Source organism: Protopterus annectens, chromosome 15.part0, assembly GCF_019279795.1.
Source record: "Protopterus annectens isolate FY-2018-M chromosome 15.part0, PAN1.0, whole genome shotgun sequence".
NCBI lineage: Eukaryota > Metazoa > Chordata > Ceratodontiformes > Protopteridae > Protopterus > Protopterus annectens.
Window position 1 is genome coordinate 604,232,045 of NC_056749.1, and position 18,667 is coordinate 604,250,711.

The window sequence follows — 18,667 nt, forward strand, 5'->3', positions numbered from 1 at the left end:
ATGAGTCATATTGAAAAACAGGTTGCTGCGCGCACATCAACACAAAAATGCATGATCATCACTGGAATCAGGGATGGCATTTTACCAACTTGCACTAAGAACATTTTATACTCAGAAAACAGCCTCTTGACTACCTTTATTATATTACCAACCCCAAATGATAGAAACATGCACAACCTGCAAGTGGGCAAAATGACGTCAGTTAATCAATAGCATATATATATAGACAGAGAAAAAAGGTGTTTATTTAAATGCTGAACATTTAAAAAGGCAAGAATTCAAAGAACAATCTGCGTATGAGGAGTGTGTGTGTGTGTGTGTGTGTGTGTGTGTGTGTGTGTGTGTGTGTGTGTGTGTGTCTGTGTTTGTGTTTGTATGTGTATGTTTGTGAGCAAAAAGCAGCAAAACAAGAGTGATGAGTAGTTTTATAAATAAGCAAGAAAGCACGTTTCAAAAGTCTCAATAACCAGATAGTGCTTATAATTTCAATAACAAATGTGCTTGCTAATGCATTTGGTTGTTTTAATGATTACCTTGCATCTGTGAAACAGAGAAGCTGTGTCTGTAAGATTCCAAATTAGTCAGGTAGAATGGTTGAAGCTAGGTGACCAGGTATAGCTAAGTAGGTGACCAAGTATAGCTAAGAGTACAATAACACAGCTAAACTGAACTTTATCTTTTAGGGGGGGTCCTGTTATTCCTCAGGGATGTCACTGTTGGGTTGCTGACCTCTGCCATAGATACATGATCTGCTCAAAGTTACAGATGAAATATTGAAGTAGAAGGGTTTAAGCTGTTAATTAATAGCTTTGGAATGAATATAATAAACTTTGATGGCAATAACAGATTTTCTGTATTTTCAGTCACTGAAGCGTGATTACTTGAGAACTAAAATAATCCATGTTTTGTTCTAGGTTCCAGCGCCAGGTTCACACATATCGGATCTTACCAGATGAAGGACTTCTTGCAGTACAGGTGAGTTACAGGGCCCTTGGAGTGGCATTACAGATGTGGGGACTAAAAGTCCCATTGGAGCAAGTGAATGACCCAGAGCATAACACTGGAACAGGCAAAGAAATCCAAAAAAACATAAGAATGTACTGAAGAAAAGAACGATAATAAATGTAAACAAATTAGAATCACATAGTTATAAAGGGCATTACATCTCAGTGAAGAGATCATGACTGCAAACCAACAATGTTTCTTTCATTATTTGCTTGCTGAGATTTGAAGAGCAGTTTCATATTAAAGTAACAGTGTCTGAATTCATGTTTTCAACAGAAAGTTGAGAATGAATTTTAACACTATTGTTCTGGGTTGAAGTCTACAGGGTTTCTTAGTTATTCTGAAGTATTTGAGAAAAGAGGACTGTATAGTTATGCTGTAAAATAGTGATATTAATTTCAGATTAATTCTAAGTGAGCAGCAAAGCAGTTTTCATTTCATATTTACTCACCCAAACCTCTTCAGGGATCTGTATGCCAAAAGTCTTGACATTGCACTATTTTAAATGTCTTAGCAGTTGCGTTGTGTTGCATGTTTATGCTGTAATATATGCCTGTGCATATTATCTACCGGAGAATTTCTGGTTTCATTTTATGTTTTTATTATTTTAATTTGTTAACCAGAATACAGCACTGATCACAAATAATCAATTTCAGTCTTAGCTTGGAAGAGATTTTAAGAAGGTAGGTAAATACAAGTTATCCTTTACAGGTTGATTTAAAATGTACTAAAAATGTATAGCTTATACAAAACATACATCTACAATTACATGAGTTCTGTTTAGAATGTTAACACTCAATAGACACTCTGAAAAGATCGACCTAAAGTGGTAGAAACTCTAATATGTCAAGCAACTGTCTTGTAGTTGCCCAAGATTGTGGTAGAGTGGGGAATGTTTTTTTTTCCCTTTCCCCACTACGGTACGATCTCAGGGTTGGTATATGTAATTATCAGGGGGTGTGAGGGATAAAAGGGATATGCCCTGCAGCATAAAGCATGTTTTTTTTTGTTAATTTGTTTTTCATTTTCATTGTCTTGAGGATTGACCTTTTAGGGTGAACCTTTTCAGTGTAGCTGTTCAGAGTATTCATCATTCTGAATGGAACCCCAATAATATACACCCTGTGGTCTAAATGCCCTGAATATGCCATTATATACATTATGTATTCCAAATGTCATGATTGTCATTTTCTACAATTATAAGGCATCTGCATTATATAGTCTTATTTATTGATGTGGGTTGCATTCCAACAAAGCTAATTTCCTGAATACTGCCATCTTACTGAAGTATATTCAAATTATGCACAAAAATTGTGGCTTACAGTATTTATTACAATTGTTTTTTTGACTACCAGTTGGGAATCTTCCTTACACATTTGTTCCAATGGTAGTAGAACTAATGGAATGTTGTTAGGATGTGGTATAACAAAACATTACTACCAGGCTGGAAAGATTTCCCTAGTTTTTATCAAGGATAAAGAAGTCGAGGCTGCAACACGTCAATCATGCTTGCAGAAGATGCATCTCTCTGATTGTTGTTTCACACAGAGCATTATTGCTGGTGTTTTTTCTATTTCAGTTCCAGCAATAAATCCGGGATTTTTTGACTTTTCACTTTTCTCTGCAGTTGTGGAAGTCTGAAGCTAGTAAATAGAATTAAGGCAGGGTGGGAGGGACATGAGTCAGGAATCTTGACAAACTACAGAATATGTTTTTTATTCATATGTTGTTTGTTTGAATCTTAAGTCATTTGAGAATTTAATTGGAGCTTGCCTAATATTTCAGAGTAGAACCAGAGAGAAATGGGCTAGTCACAATCATAGAGGCTGAGAAAGGTATAACTGAAATAGTACCATCTAACAAATACAGCAATGTGATTTTTTTATTTCATTTTGTCACCCTCCCTGTAGCTGACCATTGGCTGCCACCAGCTCCTTTCCTTGTTCAGTGAGTCTACTTGACTCATGTTACCCTCCCCATGGCGTAATCAAACCCATGCCCAGGGCTAGTGGAGAGAGCACTACAGCAGTTTATTGATGCCAAGGAATGTGTGATGACCCCTCCCATCTTGTTGCAGCCTTGTGCTCTCCACAGTCACTGTTTACTGGATGTGAATGAGTGTTTTTTTTTTTTTTTTAGCCTCATAACCAAATGATATACTACTGTCAGTGTGGAGCCTTTTAGACTCTTAATGCAGTCACTGCCTACTGGAGGCAAAGAAGTGATTCCATGTATGTGTAACCTCCTAACCAAGTGATATACCACTATCAGTGCGGAGCTCTCTAGGCTTTTAATGCACTCACTACCTACTAGAAGTGAATGAGTGCTTCCACATATGTGCAGCCTCCTAAGCAAGTGGTTTAGCACTGTCAGCGTGGAGCTCTCCAGGCTCTTAATATTGCTGTTGCAATGAGCCTAGGCAGCCTCCATCCCACCAGGATGGGTAAGTCATCATCTGTCATTCACTAGCATCTTCTACCCAGATGGATTGGTTTAACAACCATGCTGCTAGTGGACTATAGGTCATTTGGGGGGTGCAGTAAGGGCTTTATCCTTGTACACCACATGGATGAATGAGGTATGCTTTTTTTTTTTTGGTTTGCCATGAATTACTCAACCGTGTTGTCAGTCTTGTATTGATGTATGTAAGCTGTTTTTTTTAACTCTGTATTGTTTGCCCGCTACATGTTATAGTGATGTATTAACTTGATGTCATGAATTTTTCTCCAAGGTCCCTGGGTAGAATAAAAAGAGGGACCATTATTCGTGTGGTTTAATAATGATTATTGTTCCTCTGAACTGGCGTGGCATTGGAGTGAGAATATATGTTAGTGGAATGTGGGGTGCAAGGTAGACTGCCTGGTCTGAGAGACTATACGTGGTTGTTAATAAGTAGTACTAAGCGTGCCCTCACAGAATGACCACTTGTCAAACTGTTTAACCTAAGATTAACTAAAGTTTTACCCTTGAAGTTTGGTGCACTACAGTGGTGATGCCCCTTCTTAAGGGATGTCCCTACTACCGAACTTAGGAATTATAGACTCATCAGCCTGATGAACTTCATCTTTAAAGCCATGGAACATATTATAACTGATCTTATAAGCTATAATGACAAAGACCTTATTAGATTTGACACTCAGCATTTTGGCTTTGTCCTGCCTAATGAATCTGGTTAACTTCTTCAACAAGGTTGCATATATTCCCTAAAATGGTCATGCTATTCATACTATGTATCTTGACCTGGTCAGAGCATTTATTACTATGCCTCATACAAACATTGTAACAAAGCTAAATGCTTTAAAAATGTATTTCATTGTGGTAAGATGAATAGCAAACTGGCTAAAAGATGGAACCCACACAGTTCGATTAGCATGTATATCATCAGAAAATATGGAAGTAACCAGTGGTGTACCCTATGGCTCAGTACTGGGACCCCTCCTTTTTGGCATTTACTTTTCTGATCTCAAAGACCTCTACCTTACCAAGGCTGTAGATGACTGCAGACTGTAAGTTATGGTGAAATCCTGCTCTGATACTCAAACCCTTCTGCAAGAACTTACACTCATAAATAGCTGGTGTAGTAAAGAATGGGCACAAAATGAACATAAAAACCACAGTGCTGTCACATTTGGTAGATATCCCTCCCATCAGCATACAGTATAAACACCCCACTAGAAAATGAAAATGTAGTTAGAAACCTTGAGATATGAGTTGATAATTCCCTCTCGTTTGCTCATCATGTGACAACAGCAGTTCCCTTTTATTCAGCATTTATTAGGCTAATTATTACATATAATGCCCCCTCTAGGATGTGCTTTACTAGACATATCAAGAAAATAGAAAAATCTCAGTGGTTCCTAACTAACTATATAAATAAGAAGAGCACACACATAAAGACCATGGGGTACTGAAAGAGGCTAGAAGCACTGTACCTTTATTCAGTATCTTGTGCACTCTTGAGGGAATTTCTATACCTTGCTAACATGCCATTAGAGACCCCGTTGTCCTGGATCTCTTGTGCTTCTACAAGTCTAATAGTGCCACAAATACAAGAACCAGGGACATAAATATCTACCAGAAGATAAAATGTGATGGGAAGTCAGATTCATCATGCAGGGCCTCACCCACCTGTATTACAAACTACCTTGCAAGTTAAGCACTCTGACATAGTCTCCTCTTTCAGACAATGCCTTGTAGAATTTTAACTGTTCGTATTGTTTCATATGATGTTATGGTCTTTCATATACAGAATAATAATTTCATGCAGTTCTTAGAGGTAGGCTAAAAACTATTTCTTGTCCTAAAATCCCAAGGTATTTGCCATTTTCCATGATTTTTCACAGGGCAAAACTGTCTAAATAGGGACTAATTTGTGTGGTAAACTGTTACAGGTGGTAACCCTAGGGCAAGAGGGCTTGCCATCTGTAAAAATTATTATATTTAATGTTTACACAGTTTCATGAATCATTTTCAGTACATATGTGTAGAGTTTTTATGGTAATGGGATTCATGCTGAAATGTCCAAGCTCTTGAGTTTAGAGCTAGTACATTTTGAGGTAATCTACATTTCATGTTATCTTCACATCATGACGGTGATATTAAAGGTCAGTTACCCTGAGAGCTACACAGAAATAAAACTTACTTGATCTCTGAAAGCAGGGTGTCAGTTGCTCAAGTCATGCTGTTCCTCAGACTTTTGTTTGACAATGTTATACTAACCAGGCTTATGCCCTGTAAAGTAAAGAAGCCTTACATATCATAAATAGGAAGAAAAGATTTGACAATGACATTCATATCAAAACTGCCAAGGTATGAACAAAAGAAAAAGGATCATGAATGGCTTGAATCAGTTAGCAGTATTCAATACATTTAACTGTGCTTCACTTAGAGGTTTCCTATCAAATGCCTTGCCTCACCCTTAACAATGCACCATATGAACCCCTCCTGGTCTACAGCAGTCATAGCTGGCATGTGACATTCAAAACCATTCATCAGGAATAACTGAAATGCAGTACGACTGCCAGTGTCTTATTACAGAGCTACTTATGACTCTAGATTTCTGTAACTAACAACAATGGTGCAACACGTAGCACACCTGTCTTTGGTGCTGAAGCTGTGGGTTCTATTCCCACACCAGGTGGATAGATTGCTGTCACTGCAGTGCATCATAAAGGGGGTGCTGTACTCCTGAGTGTGTCATCCTTTGAATGAGACATTAAACCACTTCAGCTGGTTATAGCTCAAATGGATGTAAAAGATCCCTTGGCACCTATTTAAAAGAGTAGAGGTCTTTTATTTAACCCAATGTAAAAACTTTATTTACATATTTACAAAATGTATATATTTACAGGCACACATATACACACCTCTATTTCTTACTATTTTTCATTTTCTTAAAACATCCTCGTTGTTCTTCCCTAACTGACCCCACTCCTTCTTTCACACCATAATCTGATTTTTAGTTGCGCTGACTGCCGAAAGGTTTGAGTACAATGTAACCATGAGAGTAAAACCTCTAGATATGGAGGAAAAATGGAACTATGACCCACACTTTTGAATGCTTTATTCAAGAAAATAATAACATCATAAGGTATTTGAGTGCTGTCATTCATTAAGTAATGTTACAAGGTTGAACTTCTTAAGAAATACAGTTTTTAACATACAGGTTCATGCATTTAAACATTTCTCTGGCTATTAAGGGGGAGGGGGACTAGCTCTACCTTATCTGATCTATTTTAGTAAACTTTTCACACTAGGTTCCCATTCAAACCTGGGGGCATGTCAGCCTGGAGTTTCACCTGCCACTTAAGTTCTCTGAGTTCCAGCTGGGGGTTGGTATACTATCACCGTCCAGTATTATGAAGTGGAATTTAGTGCAAAGTAGGTTAGTAAGCTTGTGTTTTGCTAGAGCGATTTTGGTGTCTTGGTTTCTAAATGGCTTGGAAGTGTTCCTTGATGTCGCCACTTAGTTTCCTTACTGTTTTGCCTATATAGTAGGCTCCACATTGCTCACAGACTGCTAGGTACACTATGTCTGTAGTATTGCTGTTGAGTGCTTGCTGGAAGGTGAAATTGTGCCTAGGGGATTTAAGGGTAAAGCGTTCCCCTCTGGCTGTGTACTGGTAGCAAATGCATCTGCTGCAGCTGTACATGGCTGGTGACCTCTGAGAGTTGGGGATGGTGGTTGGGGGGACTGTGTCGAACATTGCCTTTAGAGATAGCATTCTCTTGTAGCCTAAGGCTGGGGAAGGTCCCAGTGCTTTTTGCAGTTCATGGCTGCTTTTAATGATCTCCCAGTTTTTTGTTAGTATAGCGCTTGTCAGTGAAAAGCTTGGCTAGGAAGTGACATTCTTGTATGAATGTTTTCTCTTTGCTGACCATGCAGCTTAGCCACACAGATTACCCCTTTACTATACTCTTCTTCATGAAAAAAGGGGAGTTGGCTGGTAAAGTTGAGATAGTTGTTGCGGAACGTCTGTTACTATGTGTATGTTGGAGGAAATTTTTCTGGAGACCAGGTCTAAGGACAGCGTGCCATCCAGAAAATAGACTTCATTCCCTTTGCCTGAGAAGGTAAAGTCTAAGAAGTCAATTCTGTGGTTGATTCTGTCTAGAAAGAGGTCAAGTTCCTCTGGGGGTCCTTCCCAGAGGAAAAATTTATCATCTATATAGCATTTGTATAAACTGGTGGACTCAAACCCAGCTAGGTTGGTGAGGATGTCCATCTCTCACCAGCTTAGGACTAAGTTGGCCTATGCTGGTGCCATTTTGACTCCCATAGCCACCTCTTGGAGTTGCTGGTAGATACAGCCATTGAAGGAGAAGAAATTGTTTTCAAGAACTATTTTAAGTAGTGAAATCCAGGTTTGGCCTTTGTGTTGTGGAGTGTGGGTACAGTTGGCTATGTATTTTGCCACATTGTCTAGCCCCTCTTGGTGGGGGGATACTGGGGTACAGTGCCACTACATCCAGAGTGACTAGGATGCAGTGGTCTATAATTGGGGGTGGCTGGTGAATAGCATTCAGGAATTGCCAGGAGTCTCTTAGGTAGTACTGGGACTCTTGAACTATCGGATTTAAGTAGAAATCTAGTAGCGCCGAGATAAATTCCATTTTGGTCTTGTTAGATGCCACTATGTGTCTTGGGCTGGGGGTTGTTTGGGTCTTTGTGCATTTTAGGGATACCAAGCATTTTCCCGATTTGGGGAGATGGTACTGTCATGAAATTTAATTCCCAGTCGGAGATTAAGTCTCTCCAATAGAGATCAAGCAGTGCTTTGTCTATGCTGAGAAAGCTGAGGTCGACCGTCTTTCGGGACACAGCTTTGTAGTTTGCCGTGTTGGAAAGAGTGGCCTCCATCTTGTTGATGTATGTGATGGTGTCCATTAAAACGATACCAGCTCCCTTGTCGGCCTTCATGATTGTTATACTTAGCTCATTTGTGAGATGTTGTAATGCCTTTCTCTCAAGAGTTGAGAGGTTGTACCACTTGGTGCGTGGCTTCTTTTCTAGGGAGGCTGTGATTTCATTCTGGCATACCTTTAATCACAGTTAATGTCCCCTGCAATTATAATTTTTATATTAATGACCCCATAGTCTACTATTTGATTAAACAGATTCTCTCATTCATTCTAGTTATATATGCATATAATGCTATATTTCTATAAACAGATTCTGTCCACCTCACATCCACAACAGTTACCCTTCCCATCCTTACCTGCATTGCATCTAGTCTTTCTGCTTTTTCTGGTTAGGGGTCACCACAGTGGATCACTGGCCCACTATTGACTAGCAGTGGACTTTTATGGTGTCAAGTTGCCAACCTGGTGCCCAACCTTCACAGAAGGTGCACACACTCACACACCTAACTGCATGTCTTTAAAGTTCACTCGACTGTAGGGAGGACATGGAGACTATGCACAGAAGATGCTCCAGCTGAAAATCAGACAGGAAAATCTCTTCCTGTGAGGGACAGCACTAACCACTGCACCACCATGTTGCATCTAGTATTTTCACTGTTTTTTTTGTATACAACACAGTAATAACACTTTACTTGCTAAGTTCCATATTACCTTTCTACCCCGCAATTTTTCCATTTACAGTCTTTCTTCACTTGTCTGGAATCTTACAACCTCTAACATAATAATATCCACATTACATTTAGCGCACCATTCCAGTATCCCTAGCCTTCTTACAGTGTTAATAATGTTGTTTGCATTTACTGAAAGTGGTCTAAAGTCATTGCATTTCATTCTTTTTAAGTTTAGGGGACATATTTTTTAATTTTTATTTTCTTATTTGTACTTTTTCTTCTACTGAATATTTTCCTGTGTTTCTGTACAAATCATTTTTTAAACAGCTTTATTGAAAACATTATTGCAATGAACAAATATTTTGGAAAAGATTGAAAAAATTGATTTTTTAAAGTACAATATTTAAAAAGCGAAAATATTAATAGAATAACTATAATAACACAGAAAACTATATACAATGATGTTCATGATATATCAAAGAACAAGATCAGTTAAGTTAATATTTTTGCAGAAAAAAATAAAGATAAGGGGAAAAGGATAAAAAAGAAAGATTACTGCATTAATCATTTCTCCAGTTTTTAACTAATAATTCATGTATATTTTCCCATTTGTAATATAAATTTGTATTCCTTGTAGATTTAGATTTAATAGTCAACATTTCTAACTTAGATATTTCCAAGAGAAGACCTTTATCTCTTTAGATGAGGGAACAGATGAGGACTTCCAGTTTTTTGTAATTGTTTTCCTGACAATGGACAGTATAGACCAGAGCAAAGAATATTTGCTTTTATTTATATAGTCTGGAACAGGTGTGTTGAGTAATACAAGTGATTTTGTAAGCAGAAAATTGTCTGTAAAAATTGCCTGTAAAAAATATTAACTTCTTCCCAAAATTTCTTTAATAATGCACAGTTATAAAATATATGGTTTGTTTCTGCATTACATCTCCAGCAAACATTATCTTGTTTAGTTATCTTACTCATTTTCTGTGGAGTGAGAAAAAATGTATGTAAAGATTGCTCCCTCTCTCTCTCTCTCTCTCTCTATATATATATATATATATATATGATATACAATTTTGCCTGGTAAAGTATTAGGAGTATATAAAATTAAATATTGAATACATTTGGGTATTGAATTCTTAGCATTTGAGGGGATTAAAACTAGTTTATCAAGAATATATTTTCTAAACTGTTGCAAATCTGACCAAAGTATAGTGTTAAGATTATATTCATCTACAAGAGCATTAATAGATTTTGCCTTATTTTTATTTATCATTTGATGCCAAAACATTATTTTTTTTGCTTAAATAGTAGCATTTTAGAATAGTCTGTAGAGAGAATTATCCCTTGTATATAGGCAGTAGGGAAAATGAGAAATAACCAATTCTCAAAGATTCTATACCTAAATATATAGTTTTTAAAGGCCTTTAGAATTAAAGTTACATAAGTAGATTTAAACATCTGAGTGGTAATCTCTTAAATTCCATATAAATGAATTATTTACTAACTGTGATAGATGGTTGTTATTACCTTTATTTTTTGTATTTTGGGATAAATTTAATATAATTTCTTTCCACTTTGCTAAATTCTTTCCATCTATAAGATAAACACTTGTTTTAATTACTGATGTAATTGAATACATTTCTAGATTTGGTAAAGATATACCTCCATTTTCCCAGCTATACATATGACAGGACAGTGCAATTCTAGGCTTTATTGGATGCCACAAAAAGTTCTTAATCAGTGTGTTAATTTATTTAATAAACGAGATTGTAGGGGGGAATAGAAATAGATTGTGTTATTTATAAGATTTTCTGGAAACAAGATAATTTTTATAATAGAAAGTTTTTCATCCATTGTAAATAGAATTTTGTTCCATTTACTCATTAAAGTCTCTATGGTTGTTATACTTTTACTATAATTTAGGTGTAACATGTCTTTAATATTAGTTGTTATAATTATACCAAAATATGTTATTTGTTGAGATTGAGGTATATATTTTTTATATTGATCCTGTATATTATAACTTTTGGAGCCAATTAGAAGAATTTGAGTTTTATTGTTATTAAAATTAAGACCAGAACATTTTTTAAATATATCCATATTTTTAAACAATTCTTGTAAGGTGGGGTTAGTACCACCAAGAGTGATTAATACATCATCAGCAAACATTTGGATTTTTGATGTTTTATTAAGGCTTAATCTATAACCTTATATATCCCTTATTAAGTTAGCTCAAGGTTCCATAATTAATGTGAATAAAAGAGGAGATAAAGGGTAACCTTGTCTGGTTCATTTTATGATAGGTATGTTCTTGGATACATTTGTACCTATTTTTATGTAGGCTTAACTTTCATTATATAATTGAGTAATAAGATTAATAAAGTCATTAGAAAAGTTTAACTCCTTCAGTAAGATAAAAATATATTCCCAATTAACTGAATCGAAAGCACAGTTTATATCTAAACTAACAAGAGTCAAATTATTCTTTAAGATTTTTACTGATTCAATTAAAGTTATTGTTCTTTTGATGTTATCGTGGGAAGTTCTATTAATTGTAAAACCTGTTTGATCCATGTCAACCAGGGATGGTAAAAAATGTTTGAGTCTATCAGCATAAATAGACATGAACATTTTATAGTCTGTATTTAACAACAAAGTGGGCCTATATGAAGCACATTTTGTAGGGTTTTTATCACAATTTAGTATGAGTGAAATAAATGTATACTTCCAAGAAGGGGGCATAATGTTATTATTTTGTGCTATATTGAATACTGTGTGTAACAAAGTTAATGCTTTGGCAGGCAAAGCCTTGTAGATTTTGGAAATTATACCATCATTACCAGGAGCTTTATTTTGCTTAAGTTTAGTGATTTGATCTTTTATGTCTTTAAAAATATATTTGTTTATCTATTAATTTTATTTGTGTTTCTGATAGTCTGTTCTTTATATTATTATTTATAAAAGATTGAATATCTTTTGTACTATTAATCATATCATTGGGTTGATTTAGTTTTAAGAAAAATTCTCTAAACTCACTTAGTATATTTGATAAGTCAGATACCATTTTTTGTTGGAGAATAGACTTCTTTAATATGATTACATTTATTTAACCATTTAGTTTTGTTAGCTAATATATTCATAGATCTAGGATTTATAGAAAAATGTAGTAGTTTATATTTTTCAAGATTAATCATGACTTTATGGTTTAAAATTTCCATATATTTATTGTTTAAAGTATTTATTTAATTTATTCTTTCTTGTCTGGTTTTCTTGAAACATCAAGTCTTAAAGTATCTAACTTTGTTTGTATATCTTGAAGGTCTTTATCCCATGAAATTCTTTTCTTTTTATACCAATCAATAATTTTACCATATAGGTAAGCTTTTATTTATACCAATCAATAATTTTACCATATAGGTAAGCTTTTAGAGCATCCCAGATGTATACTTCAGAGGTTCCCTGTGTGTTATTAAGTTCAATAAAATGTACTTCTGTTGTAAAGAAATCAATAAAGTCTTTTAGTTTAGTTATGTACACTGTTATCCTTTTAATTTGAACATTAAATGTGGAGTTTAACATAAAATAAAATGTTAGGGAATTATGGTCTGAAAGGGGGCATGAAATCACTTTTGAGTTTAATAAGAAGTCAGCTAAGTTATTAGAGGTGAATACCCTATATATTCTTGAATATGGATTATGCCTATATGAGTAGAATGTATAGAACAGTGACTTAGCATCTGTAAAATTATTAATATCCTTTATCATGTATGAATCTGAAAATTCATTCAATAATTTGGCTATTGCTGGAAATTTCCTTTTACCATTAGTACTAGAGTCTTTTATATCAGAGATAAAGTTAAAATATCCAGCAAGAATAATACTACCTTTAGAAAACTGAACTATATGCTCAATGTGTTGTTTTACTGTTGTAAGTCCAATGCCAGGAATTCAATATATATTTATTAAAGTCAAATTTTTTTATTAAATGTTATAACAACTTAAGATAACATTCCTTTGTTATCTTTGTATGTGTCAATTATTTCAGGCATAGGTAATGTATTGTTACATAGTATGGCCACCCCTCTCTTTTTTGTGTATGTTCAGAGCTAATCAAAAGTTTCTAAGATTTGGATTCCAATTTTGTAATATCTTCAGTTAGTAGATGAGTTTCTTGGAGAAATATTAATCGAGAATTATGTAATTTAAGATATTTATTCAAAGATCTTCTCTTGTTAGGATTATTTAATCCATTAATGTTTAATGATATACACTTTAAAGATGACATATAATGTTATTGTTTTTGAATATTAGTTGTTGATTAATTTTCCATTTATTCCATATTTTATAACTCAATAGAAATTGGCTATTAGGAATACAATTATAATTTACACATGAAACACATAAAACTTTTATCCAATGAAATATGTTTATATCAAATTCAATTTTGTAAGACTTGGTGAACATCATATTAACAGAAATTTATAACACTTACTAATAACATAGACACTCTCTAATCCCCCCAGGAGTTAAAAACTCCTAATTTGAGTGACATCTGTCACCCAAATTGACCATATAACTAGTAACAGCACTTGTCTCATCCCTGCCTAAATATATCTATTGTTGCATATTTTAACATTATAAAACAGTATATGTGGCTAAAAAGGAACAATTATGAAGTAAAATACTTCCATTACAATTGTATATACTCATTCAGGAAACAAATTAAAATATATCAAATGTAACTGTTTTATTTTAACTCTTTGATGTTATATTTTTAATATCACTTCAAGTCATCATATATTATATATACAATAAAGATGTGTTGTGAAATTTCCTTTTTTATGTAAGTCAGATTGAGTTTAAAATATCATAAAGACCAGCCATATGTTATACAAATAATATAAAGGTCATAACTAATTTATTTGCAATGAATTGCTATAATGATCCATAAGCAAACTATACCCAAAAGAACTTTTATTCCTTACTATAATCAAAAATCTAAGTGTGTAGACAATGTTGAGAAGGTAATTTAATCACCTAAAAATTTTACACACCTATAGTCCATCTTCCCCATCTCTTTATTCATTGTGCCAATAGCTAATAGCACTAATTCCCCATCTCCATGTATCTGAAAACAAGAGCCTAGAATATAATGTATTAAAGTTTCCCATTGTAAGATGAAATTCCAATAAAGTCCTCTGTATTTTCTAAGAAGGAACGTAGCATAAGTTTATGATTAGTAGGGGATGGTCTATGACTGGGAAGTGATCATAGGTGGAAAGGCAACTATTCCATGAAATTAACTTTAGATATATATCTATTTCTGTTTTTTTTTATTTTTTTTTTTTACTCCCTTCATTTAAAACCTTTTCTAATCTGAAACAGCCTCTGTCTCCCTCAGAATATAGCAACATATTAGTTAACATACAAGACATGAAATAATTTAAATAGTAGTATGTTGTTGCTACCTGTAATGGCAAACATCTGCATCTTAGATTACACTGTATGCAATGAATTACTTTCATACAGATTATGTTATGTTTCATTCATTATTTGTTAACCTTCTGTCTGTACTAGAATTATTCCCATATCTGTTTTCTATGCTTTGTAGAAGAATATTAAATTCTGCATAGGTCTCATATAAAGGTTTTATATTATAATGATGTTACATATGCTATATGTTTGTTATACCAATCAGTGGAAGCTTTACTTATATATAGAAGGACTATGAATACATGTGTAAAAACATAAACAACCAAACCAAAAACCACTTCCAGAGGAAGCCTTAATAGGCAAAAATAGTAAAATGAAAAAAAAAAGGCTTCTACCACAACGGAAAGTTCACTGAGAAGTACTCTTAAAATGTAGGCTTTAATAAAATGAAGAAATAAAAAGCACAAATTGTGCTGTTCAAGTTGCAGGTCAAACAGGATAAGCGCTTTCAGTTAAAAAACCTTCTTCAGATCCTAGTGTGTAGACCTGACTTACTGCTGTTAAATAAAGATCCTTAATTGCTCAACCAATCACATACAGCAATCAGATGCATGCCTTCCTTAAGCCTCCATTTAATTTCTTAATTAGGCTTCTCTCTTTCAAAATAGGTTTAATAGGAACTACTCTGTTGAGTCCTGGAAATAAATTAGCTCTGAGGTTCATGATCCATTTGCTTTCTTCCTTTTCAGTTTTGTTGACAATGTCTCCTCCTCAGAGGTTAGTAGTCACATTTGAGATAACCATAAAGCTAAATGAATGCCCTGGATTTTCAGACACATGTCCATATAGGCATTGGTTGCCACTTTATTCTTGATGTCTAACAGGTGGCGAAGTATCCGTTCCTTAAACTTTCTATTGGTCTTTCCTACATAATAGGCTTGGCACAAATTACAAGTGCCAACGTATATAACATTCTTGGTGTTACAATTAGCAAAACCAGAGAACTTATAGCATTTGTTTGTTACCAGATGAACAAAACTGTTGGAACATTTAATGTGGCTGCAAGCTTTGCAAAAGCCACATTTCCAAGTTCCTAACCTATTTCCTCCTTCTGTACTCTGCTTGTTAGGTATTCCATCATAGTTACACAATACATCCTTTAAGTTCTTCTTGTTTTTATAACCAAACTTAGGTGTTTCCCCTACTATTCTCTTAATTTTACTGTCAGCAGTTAAGACTGGCCAAAATTTCTTGATGGTTTCACGGACATCATAGGAGTCAGTGCTGTAGGTCATCATGCATCTGAGACTGTTGCTGTTTCCACCTTTCTTCACATCACTCTGCTTCTGTTTTGAGTAGTACGGTTGCCCTTTGTTGTATCGAATGGACATTGCTTTGCCTTTACTCATGACTAATTGTTTTTCATTATAGCCTCTTGAAGAAAAATTCTGTAAGAGTTTGTCTTGTTCCTGCAGAAAATCATCATAGTCTGTACAGAGCTTGGATATCCTGGTCACTTGATTTTCAACAATATTCTGAAAAACATGTCTCGGGTTCATGCTATTGTAGTATAGCATATGGTTCCTCCAATTTGGTTTCCTGAATATAGTGGTGAAAATTCCTTTGCTATTATTCATTGAAATTCTCACGTCTAAGAACTCAATCTCATTTGCTGATGTTTTCACTTCGAATCTTAGAAAGCTAGTCGTACTTGTTAAATAGTCGACAAAATCATTTAGGCGTTGCATACTGCCCTTCCATAGAAATATAACATCATCCACAAACCTGTTGTAAAAGATGATGTATTCCTTCCATTCATTTTTTGTATCCATTTCCCATTGCCTTTCCCATTCAGCTAGGACTATATTGGCATAGCTGTTTGCACAGGGGGTGCCCATGGCTACCCCCCATTTTTGCCAATAGTAGCTCTCACCATAGAGGAACACATTGCTCTCCAGGACCTTTCCAAGAAGCTGCATACTAGATTCACATCCATGTTTACTTCAAAATGAGAGGCAAAGTCCCTTAATGCTTCTATTCCTAGATCGTTGGGTATGCAAGTGAATAAATTGTTGACATCCATCGTCACCAAAATGAGGTTGTCTATGGAGCTTTCTTCCTCCATTCTTTCATACAGTCTCTCCAGCAGCTGACCATTGTCCCTCAATACAGTATGTGTGAAAGGCAACAACTTCTTGAGTTCAGTTTCCACATAGATTGAAATGGGCTCAGTGACCCATCCTCTCCCTGAAACTATCAGTCTCAGAGGGGGGATCAACACTGTTCTTATGAATCTTAGGGAACCCTTTGATAACAGGTATAGTTGGATATACCATTTCAAGAAAGTCATATAGATTTTTATCAATTGCTCTAGTCATTAATTTGTCATACAGGACATTCTTTACTGTGGAAATCAATCTGTCTAATTGATACTTCTCGATTTTGTGGTATGTATCACTATGGCTTAACATATCCTGCATTTTCTCAGAAAACACCTAAGTTTGGTTATAAAAACAAGAAGAACTTAAAAGATTTATTGTACAACTATGATGGAATACCTAACAAGCAGAGTACAGAAGGAGGAAATAGGTTAGGAACTTGGAAATGTGGCTTTTGCAAAGCTTGCAGCCACATTAAATGTTCCAACAGTTTTGTTCATCCGGTAGCAAACAAATGCTATAAGTTCTCTGGTTTTGCTAACTGTAACACCAAGAATGTTATATACGTTGGCACTTGTAATTTGTGCCAAGCCTATTATGTAGGAAAGACCAATAGAAAGTTTAAGAAATGGATACTTCGCCACCTGTTAGACATCAAGAATAAAGTGGTAACCAATGCCCTATATGGACATGTGTCTGAAAATCCAGGGCATTCATTTAGCTTTATGGTTATCTCAAATGTGACTACTAACCTCCGAGGAGGAGATATTGTCAACAAAACTGAAAAGGAAGAAAGCAAATGGATCATGAACCTCAGAGCTAATTTATTTCAGGGCTCAACAGAGTAGTTCCTATTAAACCTATTTTGAAAGAGAGAAGCCTAATTAAGAAATTAAATGGAGGCTTAAGGAAGGCATGCATCTGATTGCTGTATGTGATTGGTTGAGCAATTAAGGACCTTTATTTAACAGCAGTAAGTTAGGTCTACACACTAGGATTTGAAGAAGGTTTTTTAACTGAAAGCGCTTATCCTGTTTGACCTGCAACTTGAACAGCACAATTTGTGCTTTTTATTTCTTCGTTTTATTAAAGCCTACATTTTAACAGTACTTCTCAGTGAACTTTTCGTTGTGGTGGAAGCCTTTTTTTCATTTTACTGTGTAAAAACATAAGGGTTTAAATGTATCAAAGCGATCTGTTTATAATCACTCGCAAATGCTTTAACATAACAGTCATGTTATACAGGTCACTTAACTGCATTTCTTTCATTTGACCTGTAGATGGCATTAGAGACCATCTATTCAAGCTATTATTTAGCTTTGCGAAGTTCCTCAGCAGACTTCACTCTGTAAATGTCTCCATGGAAATGACACTCTTTTCTGCTTTCAGTTGTATCAGCCACAGTGCGATCGCATACCAGGGTTGTTTAGCAATTCAGATGCACAAGATTCAGGAGGGAAAACATTTACAGCTTTTGTATAGGAAAGCTGTTGGTTACCTCACGGCAAGACTGGGAAACACAAAAACGAACAGAAAAAAAGGCAAAAGAGAGGGAGAGAGCTGATATTTAGTATAGCAAAATCAATCAACTCCATCTCCTGAACCCAGCAAACCAGTAGATCACCACAAATACATCAATCTATACCAAACTCTCCATTTCTTCATAACCAACAGCAAAAAAACAAAACAAATCAATGCCCCCCCCACAGTACAATAATCAGGGAAACCCACTACAGCTGCTAAACAGAAGCCATCTGTATAACATTACACCCACATAGTCACTTTTTTAAAATAAATACCCGATGACTTAATCAAAACATATCAGCTCACCAAAAGAAATAAAATAAAAACATTTCTCATGTCTATCACTACAAGTAGCATTATGTTCCAGCAGCAGAGCAATAGATGGGAAACACAATCACCAAAGCAACATTATGGCAACAATATCAATGAGAAATCTCTCTTCACAGAGAGACAGGGTAACAAAATGGCAAACAATACAAAAAAGAAAACAGTTTCTACTACATCAAA

At 35.0% G+C, this 18,667-nt stretch overlaps 1 protein-coding gene across 1 annotated transcript in view; it reads left to right on the plus strand.

Moving 5' to 3' along the window:
- Positions 1-18,667, plus strand: part of LOC122789860 (phosphatidylinositol 3,4,5-trisphosphate 5-phosphatase 2A-like) — a 1,099,782-nt gene that overhangs the window by 211,996 nt on the left and 869,119 nt on the right. Inside the window, exon 2 of the mRNA XM_044057294.1 lies at positions 915-975. Coding sequence (XP_043913229.1) covers positions 915-975 — 61 coding nt within the window. The remainder of the gene's footprint in view (positions 1-914; positions 976-18,667) is intronic.